Source organism: Macrotis lagotis, chromosome 3 (assembly GCF_037893015.1).
Source record: "Macrotis lagotis isolate mMagLag1 chromosome 3, bilby.v1.9.chrom.fasta, whole genome shotgun sequence".
NCBI lineage: Eukaryota > Metazoa > Chordata > Mammalia > Peramelemorphia > Peramelidae > Macrotis > Macrotis lagotis.
The window spans coordinates 230,394,335-230,410,136 of NC_133660.1; the positions used below are offsets into that span (position 1 = coordinate 230,394,335).

Here is a 15,802-nt window from a genome sequence, read left to right on the forward strand (position 1 = left end):
TCAATATTGAAATGACTTTATTGTCTATGGTACCTTTTAGGAGGATAAAGTTTCCTTCCTTATCTCTTTTAACACTGTCTGTTTTTTTGCTGCTGCTTTGTCTGAGATAAGGATTGCTACCACTGCTTTTTTTCCTTCAGCTGAAGCAAAATATATTTTGCTCCAACCTTTTACCTTTACTCTATATGTATCTCTCTGCTTCAAATGAGTTTCTTGTAAGCAGCATATTGTAGGATTCTGGTTTTTAATCCACTCTGCTATTTGCTTATGATTTAAGGGAGAGTTCATCCCATTCACATTGAAGGTTATGATTACTAATTCTTTATTGCCCTCTGTGCTATCTTCCCTCTGTTTGTATTTTCCCCCTTTCCCCCTTTATCCATATTCCCCAGTATTTTGTTTTTGAATACCACCCCTTTCAGTGTATTTGCCCTCCTATATCACACCCTCCCCTTTCTTTCCCCTTTCCCCTTTTTCCCTTTTCCCTTCCCTTCCTTTTGTTATTTCCCCTTATTTCCCCCACTCCCCTTCCCTTTCTCTGTCCCCCCTCCCCTTTTCCCCCTTTTAATACTTGAAAGGTTAGATGTTTTGTAAGTTAACTGAGTATGTGTAGGTTGACTTTAAGCCAAGTCTGATGAGAAGAAGATTCAGGCGTTTCTCCTCTGCTCCCTTCTTCCCCTCTATTACTATAGGTTTTTTGTACCTCTTAGTGCAATGAGATTTGTCCCATTCAATCCCCTCCCTCCTCCCGTCTCTTTCCTGTCCCCCTTTTTAGGGAGGTAGTGTATTTTTTTAGATCATTCTATCTAGGTCATAGAAAATTCTGAGTGTCTGTCCCTTCTAGTTCAGTATATTCTATTGAATAGAGTCAAAATTCCTGAGAGATATTAGAGTCTTTCTCCCAAGTGGGGTTAAAGCCAGTTACATCCCATTAGATAGCAGTCTCATGGATAGGTCATGGATGTCCATCATTTCTGGCTAGGTATAGTCTCTCTGTTAGAGTTACATTTCTCAGGATTTATGAGAGCCCCCCCCCCCCCCCCAATCTGGGATATAGCCAGTTTCAACTTACTGGATTGCATTTTTTTCCTTTTACCACCCCCCCCCCCCCTTTTTTAACCTTTTCATGTGTCTCTTGAACCTCCTGTTTGATGTCCAAATTTTCTGTTTAGCTCTGGTCTTTTTATGAGAAATTTTTGGAATTCTTCCATTTCATTAAATGTCCATCTTTTTCCCTGGAAGAGAAGGCTCAGCTTTGCAGGAAAGTAGATTCTTGGCTGCATTCCAAGCTCCCGTGCTCTTTGAAATATCTCGTTCCAGGCCCTTTGATCCCTTAAAGTTGATGCAACCAGGTCCTGCTTGATCCTTACTGTGGCTCCTTGATATTTAAATTGTTTCTTTCTGGCTGCTTGTAGGATTTTCTCTTTTATCTGATAGTTCTGGAGTTTGGCCACAACATTCCTTGGTGTTTTCATTTTAGGATCTTTTTCTGGTGGGGACTGATGTACTCTTTCAATAATTACTTTGCCCTCCGATTCCATGATATCAGGGAAGTTTTCCATCACTAGATCCTGTAATATTAAGTCCAGGCTTTTTTTCTCTTCAATGTTTTCAGGAGGTCCTATAATTTTCAGGTTGTCCCTCCTTGATCTATTCTTGAGGTCAGTGGTTTTGTTGATGAGGTATTTTACATTTGCTTCTATTTTTTCTATTTTTTGATTTTGTTTAACTGACTCTTGCTGTCTCATGGAGTCATGTTTCTGTAGACTCCGTTCTTTTTTTTGGGGGGAGGAGTTTTCTTCATTAACCTTTTGCAACTCCTTTTCCAATTGGTCAATTCTACTTTTGAAAGAGCTTTCCATTTGACCAATTGAGGTTTTGAGAGAATTAATTTCTTTTTGCATTTGCTCATTTGAGGATCTGAGAGATTTATTCTCCTTTTGTGTTTGTCCAATTATACTTTCTAAGGTTTTGTTTTCTTGTTTCAAGGTATTAATTGTCTCTCCCAAATTTTTAAGCTCCTTCCTTATTTCTTCAAGGAAGTCTTTCTGTGCTGGAGACCAGATTGTATTCTCCTCAGAGGTTCCAGGTCTCTCTGAGTTGGGGTCTTTCCCTTCCAGGAATTTTTCTATGGATCCACCTTTTCCCTGACCTTTCTTCATTATGCTAAGACCTTGTGTTGGGGTGGGGCTGGTTTACCTGGGCTTGGGAGATCGCCAAAGGCTTTACTGAGTGCAGTTTCTCTGGCTGGCCAGTAGGAGGTGCTGGTTGCTTTCTCTGGAGTGTCTGTGACCTTGGTTGAGAGGCCTTCTCCCTTTGCTTGAGGTAAGGAATTGGAGCTATTGAATTTTTTGCCTTCAATCAATGGTGGGCTTTACCCTGGCCTGAGGTCATTCTTCAGCTTGGCTAGTTCTTTTGCTCACACACCTGGGCCTGAGGCAGAAGTAGTTTGTAATTGTTTGTTTTGGAGGAGGCGTCAGTGCAATGGAGGCGTGGACTCAGAGTTTCTTAGACCTGAGGAGCCCAGGGATGGTGTCCGCAGCTCTCCTGCACCAGACCTCTCCCTGCAGCCCCTTCCCTGAGCTCCAGGGGGACACCACCAACACCAGCACCTCTGCTTCCCCACGGACCCAAGCCCCTTTTGTCCAGCCCCACTGCTGATCCAGCAGGTCCGGCTCTCAGGCCCTCAGACTCTCGGTTCCAATTCAGCTGTTAATCTGGGTGATCCCGGGCTGATCCTCCCTCGGAGCCCAGGCTCATCCGCTGGTAATCAGCCAAGGCTGCTGCGGGAGACAAATCCTGAGGTAGATGTTCCTCTCCTGGCTTTTCTATCTGGGTTTCCTGGTTCGGATTTTTTTAAAGAGGTTTGTTTCATGTGATAGATGGGGAAGAGATCAGGAAACTTTAGAACTGTGCCTGTCTTCTCTCCGCCATCTTGGCCGCCATCAATTCCTTTCTTTTGATCTTATGCAATGACTTTCCCACCTGTTCTCTCTCTTCCTTTCAATTATAACAGACATTTATTTAGTACTTTACAATTCACTAAGAACTTTACATATATCATCTCATTTGATCCTCACCACAATTCTATGAGTGCCCCCTTCCATTCTTATACAATAATGTACAAATTCCTTAGCATTTAAGGCCCTCCAACATCTGGTTTTGATCTTTCTTTCCAAGTCAGTTATTTTTACTACTTAACCAATAAGAGTTTTTCCATTTCAATTTATTTTGACTTGAGACATTCCCCCTTCATAGACTACTCATTTTATTTTCACTTACTAAAATTATACCCAATCTTCAATATCTCAATGTAATTTGTTTAAGTTCAATGAATGTTTATTGGATATCTACTATGTGTAAAATTAACAAACATTATTAAATACTATGTTCATAGACTATGCTAAATGCTGGGGAAAATATAAAGATTAGATAAGATATGGGTCCTGCCCTCAAAAAACTGTTGACTTAATTTGGAGATATAATCCCTGATAAAGCCTTCAATTCTTGACCCCAATGATGACTTGTAATTACTAGCTAGGGTTCCTCTTCAGTAGTTCTGACTTGAAGTCCTACATGCCAATGCTGATCTTGTCTTCTTGTCCTCCTTAGCTTTTCTTCCAATGGGATTAAGACAACTCTGACTCCTTTTTCAGGGCTGTGCTTCTAAAATTGGGTTGCATGCTTTGCTCACAGTTTCTATATATGAATTGTGACTAGAAAGGAAACCTTTGCAACTAAGCCATGCTTGACTCTCAGTAGTGTTAAGGACATACATACATACATACATACAGAGAAGCAACCAATTCTATCAGGGAGCTTCTGGTGACATCTAGTGGATTTTCTCTTTTTAAAATGTGGTTGCTGTCAAGTATACAATGTGACGTTTGTCATTAAACAACAAGGAATATACTTTCCTTTCTTGTGTTTCTTATTCTGTTATAATTTAAGGTGTAAAAAGATTAGTACATTGATTAATAAGACAGTTCCTAGTACCAAGGACAAACAATATATTTCCTGTAACTAAAAAAATGTGCTACCTAGAGCAAAACACAAAAAAGCACATCAGGTTAATTGTGACCTAAACAGTAAACTCCTTAAGGTCAGGCAATAATGGTACAGACAGTTAGATGAAGACACAATCCAAATGGCATTTATTAAACTAAATAAATGAACTCATATAAGTTGAATAAATTAGTTTGCTATAAACTGACAAAATTTTGGTTGTAAGAATTCACAGAATCATAGTATTTGGGATTAGAAATCTTCGTGATCTAGTCTGAGAGTTTTTAAACTTTGTTTTGGTAAGTAAGGAATGAAGCCTTGCCATGGACCCTTCCTCAGAGATATTTTAAATGCATAAATTAAAAAAGATATAGAATAACAAAGGAAATCAATTCTATCGAAATACAGTTATCAAAATATATTTTTGAATAAAAAGTTCATAGACCCAAGGTTAAGAACCCTGATCTTGTCCAACCCTCTCATTTTACAGTGGAGGAAACTGATGTATAGCAGAAGTTATATGATGCACCAGATCATAGAAGCATTATGTAGGAGAAACAGAATTCACACCTAAGTTCTTTGGTGGGAAATCCACTATTCTTATTCCACAATTCAAGCAGGGTTCTTTAATTGCTCTAGTGATTCAGTAGGTACGTGCCTGAGAGAAACCCTATGGATCAGGTGTGTTTTAATCAATAAGATACTAAAATCAATGAAGTATACTTCTAGAGTCTAGTACTTGCTTACTTAGTAATCATTTTAACATTTGTAACATTCCCAAGAGGCAGAGAGAGCAAGATGTGATACATTCTTGGATCATGTTTTCTTAGTGGACTTTTAGCCTGCATCTATTAAGATAATTATGTGATTTTGTTTGTGTTATTGATGTGGTCAATTATGCTTTTAGTTTTCCTATTTTTGAATTAGCCCAACATTCCTATATACATTCCACCTGTTTGAAAGGGAGATGATTTATGTTGGAGGAGATGTGGGAAAACTGGTACACTGATGCACTGTTGATGGAATTGCGAACCGATCCAATCGTTCTATGCATTCCCTTAGATTCAGCAATACTAGGTCTGCATCCCAAAGAGATCATAAAAAAGGGGAAAAGACTCACATGTACAAATCTATTCATAGCAGCTCTTTTTGTGATGACAAAGAATTAGAAATCGAGGGGATGCTCATCAATTAGGGAATAGCTGAAAAAGTTATGATTTCTGAATGTAATAGAACATTATTGTTCTATACTAAATGATAAGCAGGTGAAATACAGAAAACCTGGAGAGACTTACATAAATTGGTGCTGAGTGAAGTGAGCAGAAACAGGAAAACATTGTACATAGTGACAACAATATTGTGTGAAGATCAACTATGACAGATTTGCTCTTCTCAGCACACCGAAGACAATTCTGAAAGATCTATAATGGGAAATGCCATCCACATCCAGAGTAAGATCTAAGAGATCTGTCTAAAGATCAGAGAATGTTTTCATTTTTTGAAATGTTTTTCTTTCTCATGATTTTCCCCTTTTTTCTGAATCTTTTTTCATAGCAAGACTAATATGGAAATATGTGTAACATGATTATGCATATATAACTTAGATTACATGCTATCTTAGGTCAGGGTGAAAATTTTATAAAAAATGAATGTTGAAAACTATCTTTACATATAATTGGATAAGTTAATAAAAAATAAATTACACCATGTGATATATTGCTATAATCACTATTATAGTATTTTATTTAAAAATATTCATTAGGGGAAATTGGTCTGTAGTTTTCTTTATCCTAGTTTCAGTAAGAAAAAACATATTTGCAAGATAAAAAGATATTATATCTATTTTTTCAAGTAGTTTTTATAGTGTTGGGATAAATTGTTCTTTAAATCTTTGGTAGAATTAACTTTTAAATCCAGCTGGGGATGTTTTTATTAGGGAGCTCATTTATGTCTTATTCAACTTTTTCTAAAATAGCATTATTTAAGTATTCTATTTGCTCTTTTATTAATTTTGGCATTTTGTGTAAATATTCACTTAGATTAATTTCACTTAGTTCATCAGTTTTATGGACATTTGATTTTGCTAAAATGTTCCTAATAATTGCTTTGATATCATCTTTAAATGGTAGTATATTCACTCTTCAATTTTGACATTAGTAATTTGACTTTCTTCCTTAAAAAGTCAAATTAATCAATGGTTTAACTAGCTTATTCATTTTTTCATACATTCAATTTCTAGCTTTATTTATGAGTCTTTAGTTTTTAATTTTTACTAATTTCTCCTTTGATTTTTAGGTTTTCCATTTTGGTGATTAATTGGCAATTTAAAATTTATGATATTTCTAGGTTTTTTGGTTGCATATCCAATTCAGTAATCTATTTGTATTGATATATTCAAATAGAGCTATTTTTTCTCTGAGTACTGTGTCCTACAAATTTTGATATGTTGTTTCATTGTCATTCTCTTTAATGAAATTATTATTTCTATAATTTTTCTTTGACCTATTCATTTTTTAGCATTAGATCATTTTACAATTAATTTTTATTCTAGGCTGAATATATATTTTATTCTTGCTGAATATACTTTTTATAACATCTTGTTCTAAAAAGAGTGAATTTAATTTTTTAAATTTTCTATATTTGATTGTGAGGTTTTTATGCACTGATACACAGTTAATTTTTGTGAATGTGTTATGAGTAGCTAAGAAAAGGTATAGTCCCTACTATTCTCATTCACTTTTGTCCAGAGGTCTATCATGCCTAACTTTTCTAAAATTATATACCTTTCATTAATTTCTTATTTATGTTTTGGTTAGATTTATTAGCTCTGAGAAGGGCAAGTTGAGGGTACCAATTAATATAGTTTTAGTGTCTATTTCTTCCTGTAATATATTTAATTTTTTCTTTGAGAATCTACATGCTGACATTTGATATACAGATATTTAGTACTGAGATTGATTGTTCATGGTATCTTTTAGCAGAATATAATTTCCTTTATTATCTCTTTTACTTAGGTCTGTTTTTGATTTGGCTTTGTCCGAGATCATGATAGCTACCCCAACTTTTTTTACTTTACTGAATTGTAATAGATTATGCTCCCTCTGCTTATTTTAGTTTTTTGTGTCTGTTTCAGGTATTTATCTTGTAAGCAACCCATTGTTATTTTTTTGGTTTCTAATTCATTCTGTTCCCCACTTCTGTTTATATTCACAGTTATGATGATTTATTGTAGTTAAAATCCTCCATTCTAGTCTTTTTCTATTTATCTGTTTCTGTTTTAAAATCTCTGACCTTCCTCAAAAGTCTGTTTTTCTTTTGCCTCCCTTGATCTGCCTTTTCTTTTATCACACCCCTCCTTTTATTCCCATCTCCCCTTCCCTATGAGTGAAATAAGTTTCTATAATCAACTGATTTATATATGCTTCTCTTTTTGAACCAGTTCAAATGTGAGAGAAGTTCAAGCATTATCTGTTTTTCTCATTTATCCTCTCAAACTGTAAAAACTCTTCTTTGAGTGCCTCCACTCAAATTATGTAAGATAATTTTTCCATTTCTTCCTCTTCTTTCTCTCCTTCCAGTGTATCCTTGTATTTCAATGCTCCATTTTTTTGGGGGGGGGATAATCCCAATGTGAATAGACTTACTCTCATGCTCTCTATTAAAATCCTTTGAAGCACCTTAATAACAACAAAGTTCTTAAGAGCTACAGATACCATCATCCCATATAGGAAAATAACAAAATTTAACCTTTTTAAGTCTTGTATGATTTCTCTTTTATGCCTATCTTTTAATCATTTTTGTTGGGGTCTTGTATTTGAGAGTCTTGTTTTCTATTCCATCCTGATCTTTTTATCAGGAATATTTGGAAGATCTCTATTTCATTAAATATCTACTTCCCCCGAAAGAGTATACTCAGTTTTTCTGGGTAGGTTATTCTTGGTTATAATCTTAGCTTCTTTGTCTTTTGGCATATCATATTCCAAGTATTCTACTTCTTTAATGTGGGAGCTCCTAAATCTTGAATGATCCTGACTGGCAACATGGTATTTGAATGGTTTCTTTCTAGCTGCTTGTAGTATTTTCTCCTTGACCTGGGAGCTCTGGAATTGACTATAATAAATATTGAGATCTCTTTCAGGAAGTGAATAGTGGATTCTTTCAATTTTTATTTTTATTTTATTTCTATTTTGTATATAAATTTATATTCATATTTTATTATTTCTAACATTTTTCTTTTTAAATTGTTTTTTAGGTTTTTGCAAGGCAAATAGGGTAAATTGGCTTGCCCAAGGCCACACAGCTAGGTAATTATTAAGTGTCTGAGACCAGATTTGAACCCAGGTACTCCTGACTCCAGGGCCAGTGCTTTATCCTCTGTGCCACCTAGCCGCCCCCTTTTCAAATTTTGAGTTTGAAATTTTCTATACCTAACATCCTTTTCTCATTTATTGGGAATGTGAGTAATGTATCAATTATAACTGTGAAATTATGTAAAACATTTCTGTTAACTATATTTCAAAAAATCAAGAAAAATAAAGAGTAAGAAAATTATACTTCAATTTGCATTCAGTTTTCATCAGTTCTTTCACTAGAAGTAGACAGCATTTTTTTCATGAGTCCTTAGAAATTGGGTTGAATCAATGTCTTGATCAGAGTAATCAAGTATTTCATGGTTGATTGTCATTACAACATTACTATCAGTCTGTACACTGTTTTCCTGGTTCTGGTCATTTTGTATCAATTCATCTAAGTCTTTCCAGATTTTTTCCTGAAAGCAGCCTGCTCATCCTTTCTTCTGTACAATAGTATACCACCACAATCATATACCACACTATTTCCTGTCATTCTCCAATTGATAAACAATCTCTCAATTTCAATTCTTTGCCACAATAAAAAAAACTTGTATAACTATTTTTTATAAAGTACATTCTTTTTTGGGGGGGGTACAAAACTTGTAGAAGTATTTCTGGGTCAAAGAGTATGCATCATTTTATAGCCCTTTGGGTCTAATTTCAAATTGCTTTTCAGACTAATTTACAATTCCACAAACATTTGATTAGTGTACTTAATTTTCCTTCATTTGCTCCAACACTTGCCATTTTTGATAGGTATCGGGGAGGATACCTCAGAGTTCTTTTAATGCACGTTTCCCAAATCTGTGATTTAGAGCATTTGCTCATTTGGCTATTGATAGCTTTGATTTCTTAACTGTTTGTTCATGGCCTTTGACCATTTATCACTTGGGGAATGACTCTTATTTTTATAAATTTTCTTCAGTTCTATCCTCAGTATATATTTAAGAAATGAGGTTTTTATCAGGGAAACTTGATGTAAATTTTTTGATATTACTTTATGGTCTGTGGTATCTTTTAGCAAAATATAACTTCTCTAATTTTGTTTTTTATTTGGGTCTATTTTTGCTTTGTATGAGATTATTATTGCTAATGCTGACTTTTTCTTCAATTAAAACAAACTAGATTCTGCTTCAGCCCTTTATCTTTACTCTGTATATCTTTCTTTTTCAAATATGTTTCTTGTAAACAATATATTGTTAGGTTCTCATTTCTAATCCATTCTTCTATCTACTTCCATGTTATAGGTGAGTTCATCCCATTTCCATTCACAGATGTGGTTACTGTATTATCATTCTCCAATCTATTGTCTTCTTTTTCTTGCTCTCTCTTTTTATCCTGTTCCTTACTAAAAGTTTATTTTACTCCTAAACTCTGCCTCCCTTAATCCAACCTTTGTCACCCCCCTACGACTTCCCTATTGACTAAGTTACATTTCTATACACAACCAGGGAGTAAACACACACATACATATATTTGCATCTTATGTTCTTTTTTATGTTTTCTCTTTTTTCCTTCTTTGAACCATTTCCAATGAGAGAGATTCAAGCATTGCCTACCAACCCCCCCCCCCATATTTCTCCTTCATTGTTAAAATTCTTTCTTGTATGCCTCTTTTATGAGGAAAAAAACATTTTTCCATTCTACTTCTCCCTCCTTCCTTCTTCCAATTCATTTCTCTTTTTTTACCCCCTTCACTTTTTGGGAGATCATTTAAACATAATTGACTTATACCCATGCCCTCTGTCTCTGTAAACCCCTTTTAACCACCTTAAAAATGATAAAAATTCATAAGAGTTATATGTATCATCTTCCAATATGGGAATGCAAAGTTTGACCTTTATTGAGTGCTTTATGATTCACTTTCATATTTACCTGCTTTCCTTGAATCATTTTTTTTAGGTTTTTGCAAGGCAAACGGGGTTAAGTGGCTTGCCCAAGGCCACACAGCTAGGTAATTATTAAGTGTCTGAGGCCGGATTTGAACCCAGGTCCTCCCGACTCCAGGGCCGGTGCTCCATCCACTACGCCACCTACCCGCCCCCTTTTCTTGAATTTTGATGGGGAGGAGATGTGGTGGTGGTCCTAGGATACCTTTAGGGGAAAAAACTGTTGGCTGTGGAAAGTCTGCTCTGAAGATTTGTAGTGAGCCAAACCAGTATGGCGGAGAAGAACAGTGTGGCACCCAAGGAGGAACATTGGTTCTTGAGTCAGATGATCTTGGTTTCAAATCCCATTTTTTGATACTTTTTATCTTTGTAACCTCAACAAATCACTTAACCTTCCTGGGTCTCAGTTTCTGTCTCTATAAAATGTGAGGAGAAAGATCAGACCAAAAAGTTATTGAGCTCTCATCTAGATCTACCTATTATCATTGCTTGCTCTCTACAGCAAAAGCATCAGATACCTGTCCAAAAGTGTTAAGAATGGTTATCTTGAATCAGACTTGTGATAAGATTAAATGTTTGTTTTTGACATCTTATCACAATACGTGTCTAACATCTCTTAGGCATTTAATAGGTTTTTGGTTTGATTTTTTTAATAAATGATAGATTTGTGGCAGCTAGGTAGTATAGTGGATAGAACACTGGTCCTGGAGTCGGGAGGACATGAGCTCAAATCCGGCCTCAGACACTTAATAATTGACTAGCTGTGTGACCTTGTGCAAGTCACCTAACCCTATTATCTTAAATAATTTTTTTTAAAAAAAGAAGATATGGAGTAAGTTTTAACAGGTTTTTATACATAGAACCTATTGGAATTACTGTGCTAGCATTCAGCAGCAATGGCAGGTAGGTGAGATATAAAAATTGTCATTGGAGAATTAATGAACCACCAGTACAATGGCATCATTACTTTCCTTGGCTGATGGACAATTAGAAATAGACTATTAGGAATGTTTTAAGTTTTAAGACCCCACGTAAACATTTGGAGTGAGGAATAATAAAAGCCCCACTATGAAAGTTAATCTGGAATTTAAGGGAGAAATATGAACCCTGATGAGATATTGGACCTTTCACACCAAAGTCTTCAAGAAAGGAGAACAGTCTGGAATGGAGGCAGAAGAGGTGATCTCTGGAGCCATATAGTCATTAAAAGTGCTTTCCCAATTAGCCGACCCTCTAAATAAATATAAAAGTTTTTTCCTTGAATTTGTAGAGAAATCATCTTTTAATTCTTTTCTTATTTTTAAAAAATTAACTAACAAGTTAATGTTTTCTGGTATGCATATGTATGCGTGCGCATATATATATATATATATATATATATATATATATATATATATACACACACACACATATATATATGGGGTTTTGCACTTAAATTGTACCTAAATTTACTTAAACATGTACCTAAAATTTTACTTAGAAGATTTATTTGTGGCATAGAGGGGACCATGAGTTCTCAAAAGACTTTCAGGATGGATTGTGTGGTTAGAGTACCAGTTGAAGTTAGGAGATATCCCCTACTAAGTTGGCTTTAGGGTAATAAATCTTTTAGCAATAACAGTTCTGGAAACTCATCTACTAAGTTGTAACAAGATTGTGATCTACTCCATGGGAATACCAAACCTGTTGAATTAAGTGAATCCTGAAATGTTAAAGTATACATGTAAATTCAAAGTAGTGTGATAGAGAGTTGGCAGGTGAGACATGAGTTCCAAATCTGCTTTTCATTTATACTGACCAAATAATCCCAGGAAGGTTGCAGTTTCTTATTGTACCCACCAGCCAGTTCTTGAAGTCTGTGTATTGCAGAGATGGTGCTGATCTGTACCATCTGATCTGACAGAAGGAATTTTTTTTACTGAGTTTCCTACTTCATGAAAAACACCAGTCCAAGAAAACATAGAAACATACACAGATTTGTGTATGTCTAGGAGCCAGGAAGACCTGGGTTCAGATCCTGTTTCTGGGACCCCTTAACTCTGTGTCTTTAGGTGGCAATCTGTGCCTATAAATCCCCCAAGGCATCTAAAAACATATAAAGCCAGTTCGAAGGTTCTCTGGGAGGCTGGGTGAATGTCACAAATGGATGGATGGAATGATGTAAGAGGAGCCTTGGTCTCTCTCTGCAGCTTTTATTGGAAATAGTTGAAATTGCTGGGATTTGTAATAAGACAGTTCAAATATCCAGAGTATGGATTAGCTTAAAAAAACATGCCAGGCAACCACAATGACGTCTTTATTGAACAGTTTCCTATGTTAAAGAAAATAATGTATATATTCACATACAGAGCTTCTGTATTTCATTATTTGAAACTGTCCTGACAAGTTTAATTGAAATTCTTCAGTAAGGATGGATATTCAGAGAATTTCAGACATTCAAAGAATTGTACATATTTCATACAGACCCCATGTAAATATTTGGAGTGAGGAATAATAAAAGCCCTGGTATGAAAGCTAATCTGGAATTTAAGGGACAAATATCAACCCTGGTGAGATATTGGTCCTTTCACACCAAGGTCTTTAAGAAAGGAGAACAGTCTGGAATGGAGTCAGAAGAGGTGGATCTCTGGAGCCATATAGTCATCCTCCAAGAAGGGGTCATTATTTACAAGTTAATTTGTAATGCACAGTGTAATTTGGGGACACTAGGAGGCAGAGTCCCTTTTGCACTTAGTTTACTGTCCCTATGTGTATTTTCTGGGTTCCAGGACCTAAGCCCATCACTACAGGCATTCATGACAAATCCCCCTAGAAATAAAGATTTGGAAATGGACTAGGGCTTTCCCTCAACTCAGATCCATCTTCCTGGAAAGTATCTCTGATCTCTGACAGCATCTAGGTCACTACAATACAACTTTTCAGATTGAGAAATTTTAAGATACAAAGATGGTTTGAAAAAATTCAGGAAACAATTTAATGAAAAAATTAACTGAAAATTATTTTCTTATCTTGAAAAATGTGTAAAAATGTATAAACTTTTTAAAATGACAAGGCTGTGTGAAGACAGTTGAAGTAAATAATTGACAGCTTCCACAGCTGATCTCATGAAAATATGAAAGTAATTCAGAAGTGCATATCCTCACATCAAAAAAAGAAAAAGGTTAAAAGATCATCTTCTAAAAGAAATATAATTATGAGACAAAGGAAAAATGACTTTAAAAAAACAGTCATTTCTAACCAGTGTTTAAAATATGAGTCATCAATCATTTACCAGTGACCAATAATGTCTCATCTTTTCTACTAAAAATTATAAGATCCCGAAGGGCAGTGATTATAATAAATTTTATCTTTGCATCTTCCTGTTTCACTTCCAGTGCCAACTATGAACCCTAGCAAATGATATGTGTTTAATAATTCTTGTATTTTGAGCTGAATATAATAAAAATAAACATGTTCATTATTCCTTAATCAAAAAGAAAATGAATCAATCCAAAGCAAGTGTTGACATATTAAGGATACCCAATAAAAAACTTAACAACAAAAATATCAGAAATGGACCAGGGTCCTGGATAAAATTGGTTTACACCAATGAAGAAAAGGAGAGTGGTCCCTTTGGTCTGGCAGAGAATGACTTTTGACCCTTCCATACTCGGGCTGTCACTAGCACACTTTGGGCAACATTAAGTCCTGTTCAAATACACAGATTGCTTCTCCATGTGAAATAAATTCCTTTCCTCAGTCTTTCTTACCTTTCCACTTCCTCCTCCTGCCTGTTTCTCTCCTAGAACCTGATCTACTTCTCCTGTACATTCATGGAGATGGTCTGTTTTAGCATCCAGTGACCCACTAGGATTTTTTTTCTGCACTAAAGGGCTAGCCGGAACTCTGGGAGACCATGCCCAGCACACATCTGTGAGGAAGTATTTGTAAAAAGGTACTCATTGCCTGCACCAGCAAGCCTAGTAAGCAAACCACACTGCAAAAAATGAAAACTAATACACACAATATGCATTTCTTTAAAAAAAAAAAACCCAAACCAAAACCAACTTTCCATTCAGCCCAGAGTGCATTACTTCTTAGGCCAGTGTTTTGCTAACAAGGATGAACATTGCATGCTCTTATTTCCTTCTTGTCTTTGCAGCTGGAAAACTGGGAACTTTTAAATCTCTTCTTGACGGTCATGTAGCGCTCCTGAATCCCACCCCCGCAAAGTTTGGTACATTCTGACCAGGCAGTCCATGGACGCATCCTACAGCCTAAAACAGAGACAGTCATTTATTGAAATATTCTAGTAAAGTTTGTAGGATCTGTTTAATAAATCTAATGACTAGAGTCTGATAACTGGTTAAGGTTTCATAGCAATTACAAGTGGTACCCTAAATAATTATTTTCTCTGTGACCTCTTAGACAAGTCATTTTAACTCTCTGAACCTCAATTTCCCTCATTATTTGAGTTGACCAGGAAACACAACTATCCACTTGATACTTGGTCCTAGAAGCTCATTGTTATTATACAAAAGAAGTAGAAAGGATCTTTGGGGGTCCATTTTGGGGGTGGTTCAGGAATTGCTATGCTTTTAAAGTCAAAAGACCAAAAAAGGAGCATGGGGAAACTAGACTTTGATTAGGAAGGGACATCAGAGGTCATGTATTATCACTTCTGTTTTTTATACTTTAAGTTACTAATGTTGTGCTGTGCCAATGTCAGGAAGACATCTTTCTGAGGTCAATTCTGGCCTCTGACAATTACTAGCTATGTGACCCTGGGCAAGTCAGTTTACCCTGTTTGCTTTAGTTTTCCCATCTATAAAATGAGCTGGGGAAGGAAATGGGAATGATTTACCATTTACCATGCCAAGAAAACCCCAAATACAGTCATAAAGAATGAGACCTGACTTAAAGCTAAGCCATGAGTTGCATTTAGCATCATACATTGGAATGAACATAGGTAGTAAGATGACCTATGTTAAAATTCCATCTCTGATAGTTACTATTTGGATAATATTGGACAAGGAACTTAATCCCACTGGACCTCAGTCTCTTTACCATTAAAATGAGGGACTGGGAAATAGGACTAAAGGACTTCTAAGTTCTACTTCCAGATCTATCATCCTTTGTAATTTCTTAAACATGAATTCAAGACATTGTTTCACTATAACTTAAATGGGGTTATGTAGCATTCTTTTAAAGTCATAATTCCCATTAATTGTTGGAATAAATGGCATCTTCGCTTTCAACAGCTTCATTTTCATTGCTCAATCTGTGTTGCCTTTAGCTCAGCAAGGGGTCCATTAGCTTGCTGATATAACTAAATTTCTATTACTTCTTAGGAATTGTTTCATCCTGAGAAAGCTTGGCCAAGTGATGGTTTGAATCATCTAACCCAAATCCCTTTACACTTTTGAAAAGAAGGGCATCTTGGCAGCTAGTCATTGAGAATAACTGAGACCTCTAGGGGCTCTGAACAAGAACAGTCTGGGGAGTCACTCTGGAGAAGCAGAGAATCTGAACCACAACAACAAAACCTTTGAGGTTTTCTTGTTAAAAGATAGGATT

General features: G+C 35.7%; 1 protein-coding gene across 1 annotated transcript in view; it reads right to left on the reverse strand.

Moving 5' to 3' along the window:
* Nucleotides 1-12,422: 12,422 nt before the first annotated feature.
* The window catches only part of SPON1 (spondin 1), a 784,537-nt gene continuing 781,157 nt past the window's right edge, over nucleotides 12,423-15,802 (reverse strand). The window contains exon 16 of the mRNA XM_074230135.1: nucleotides 12,423-14,502. Coding sequence (XP_074086236.1) covers nucleotides 14,339-14,502 — 164 coding nt within the window. The 3' untranslated portion in view covers nucleotides 12,423-14,338. The remainder of the gene's footprint in view (nucleotides 14,503-15,802) is intronic.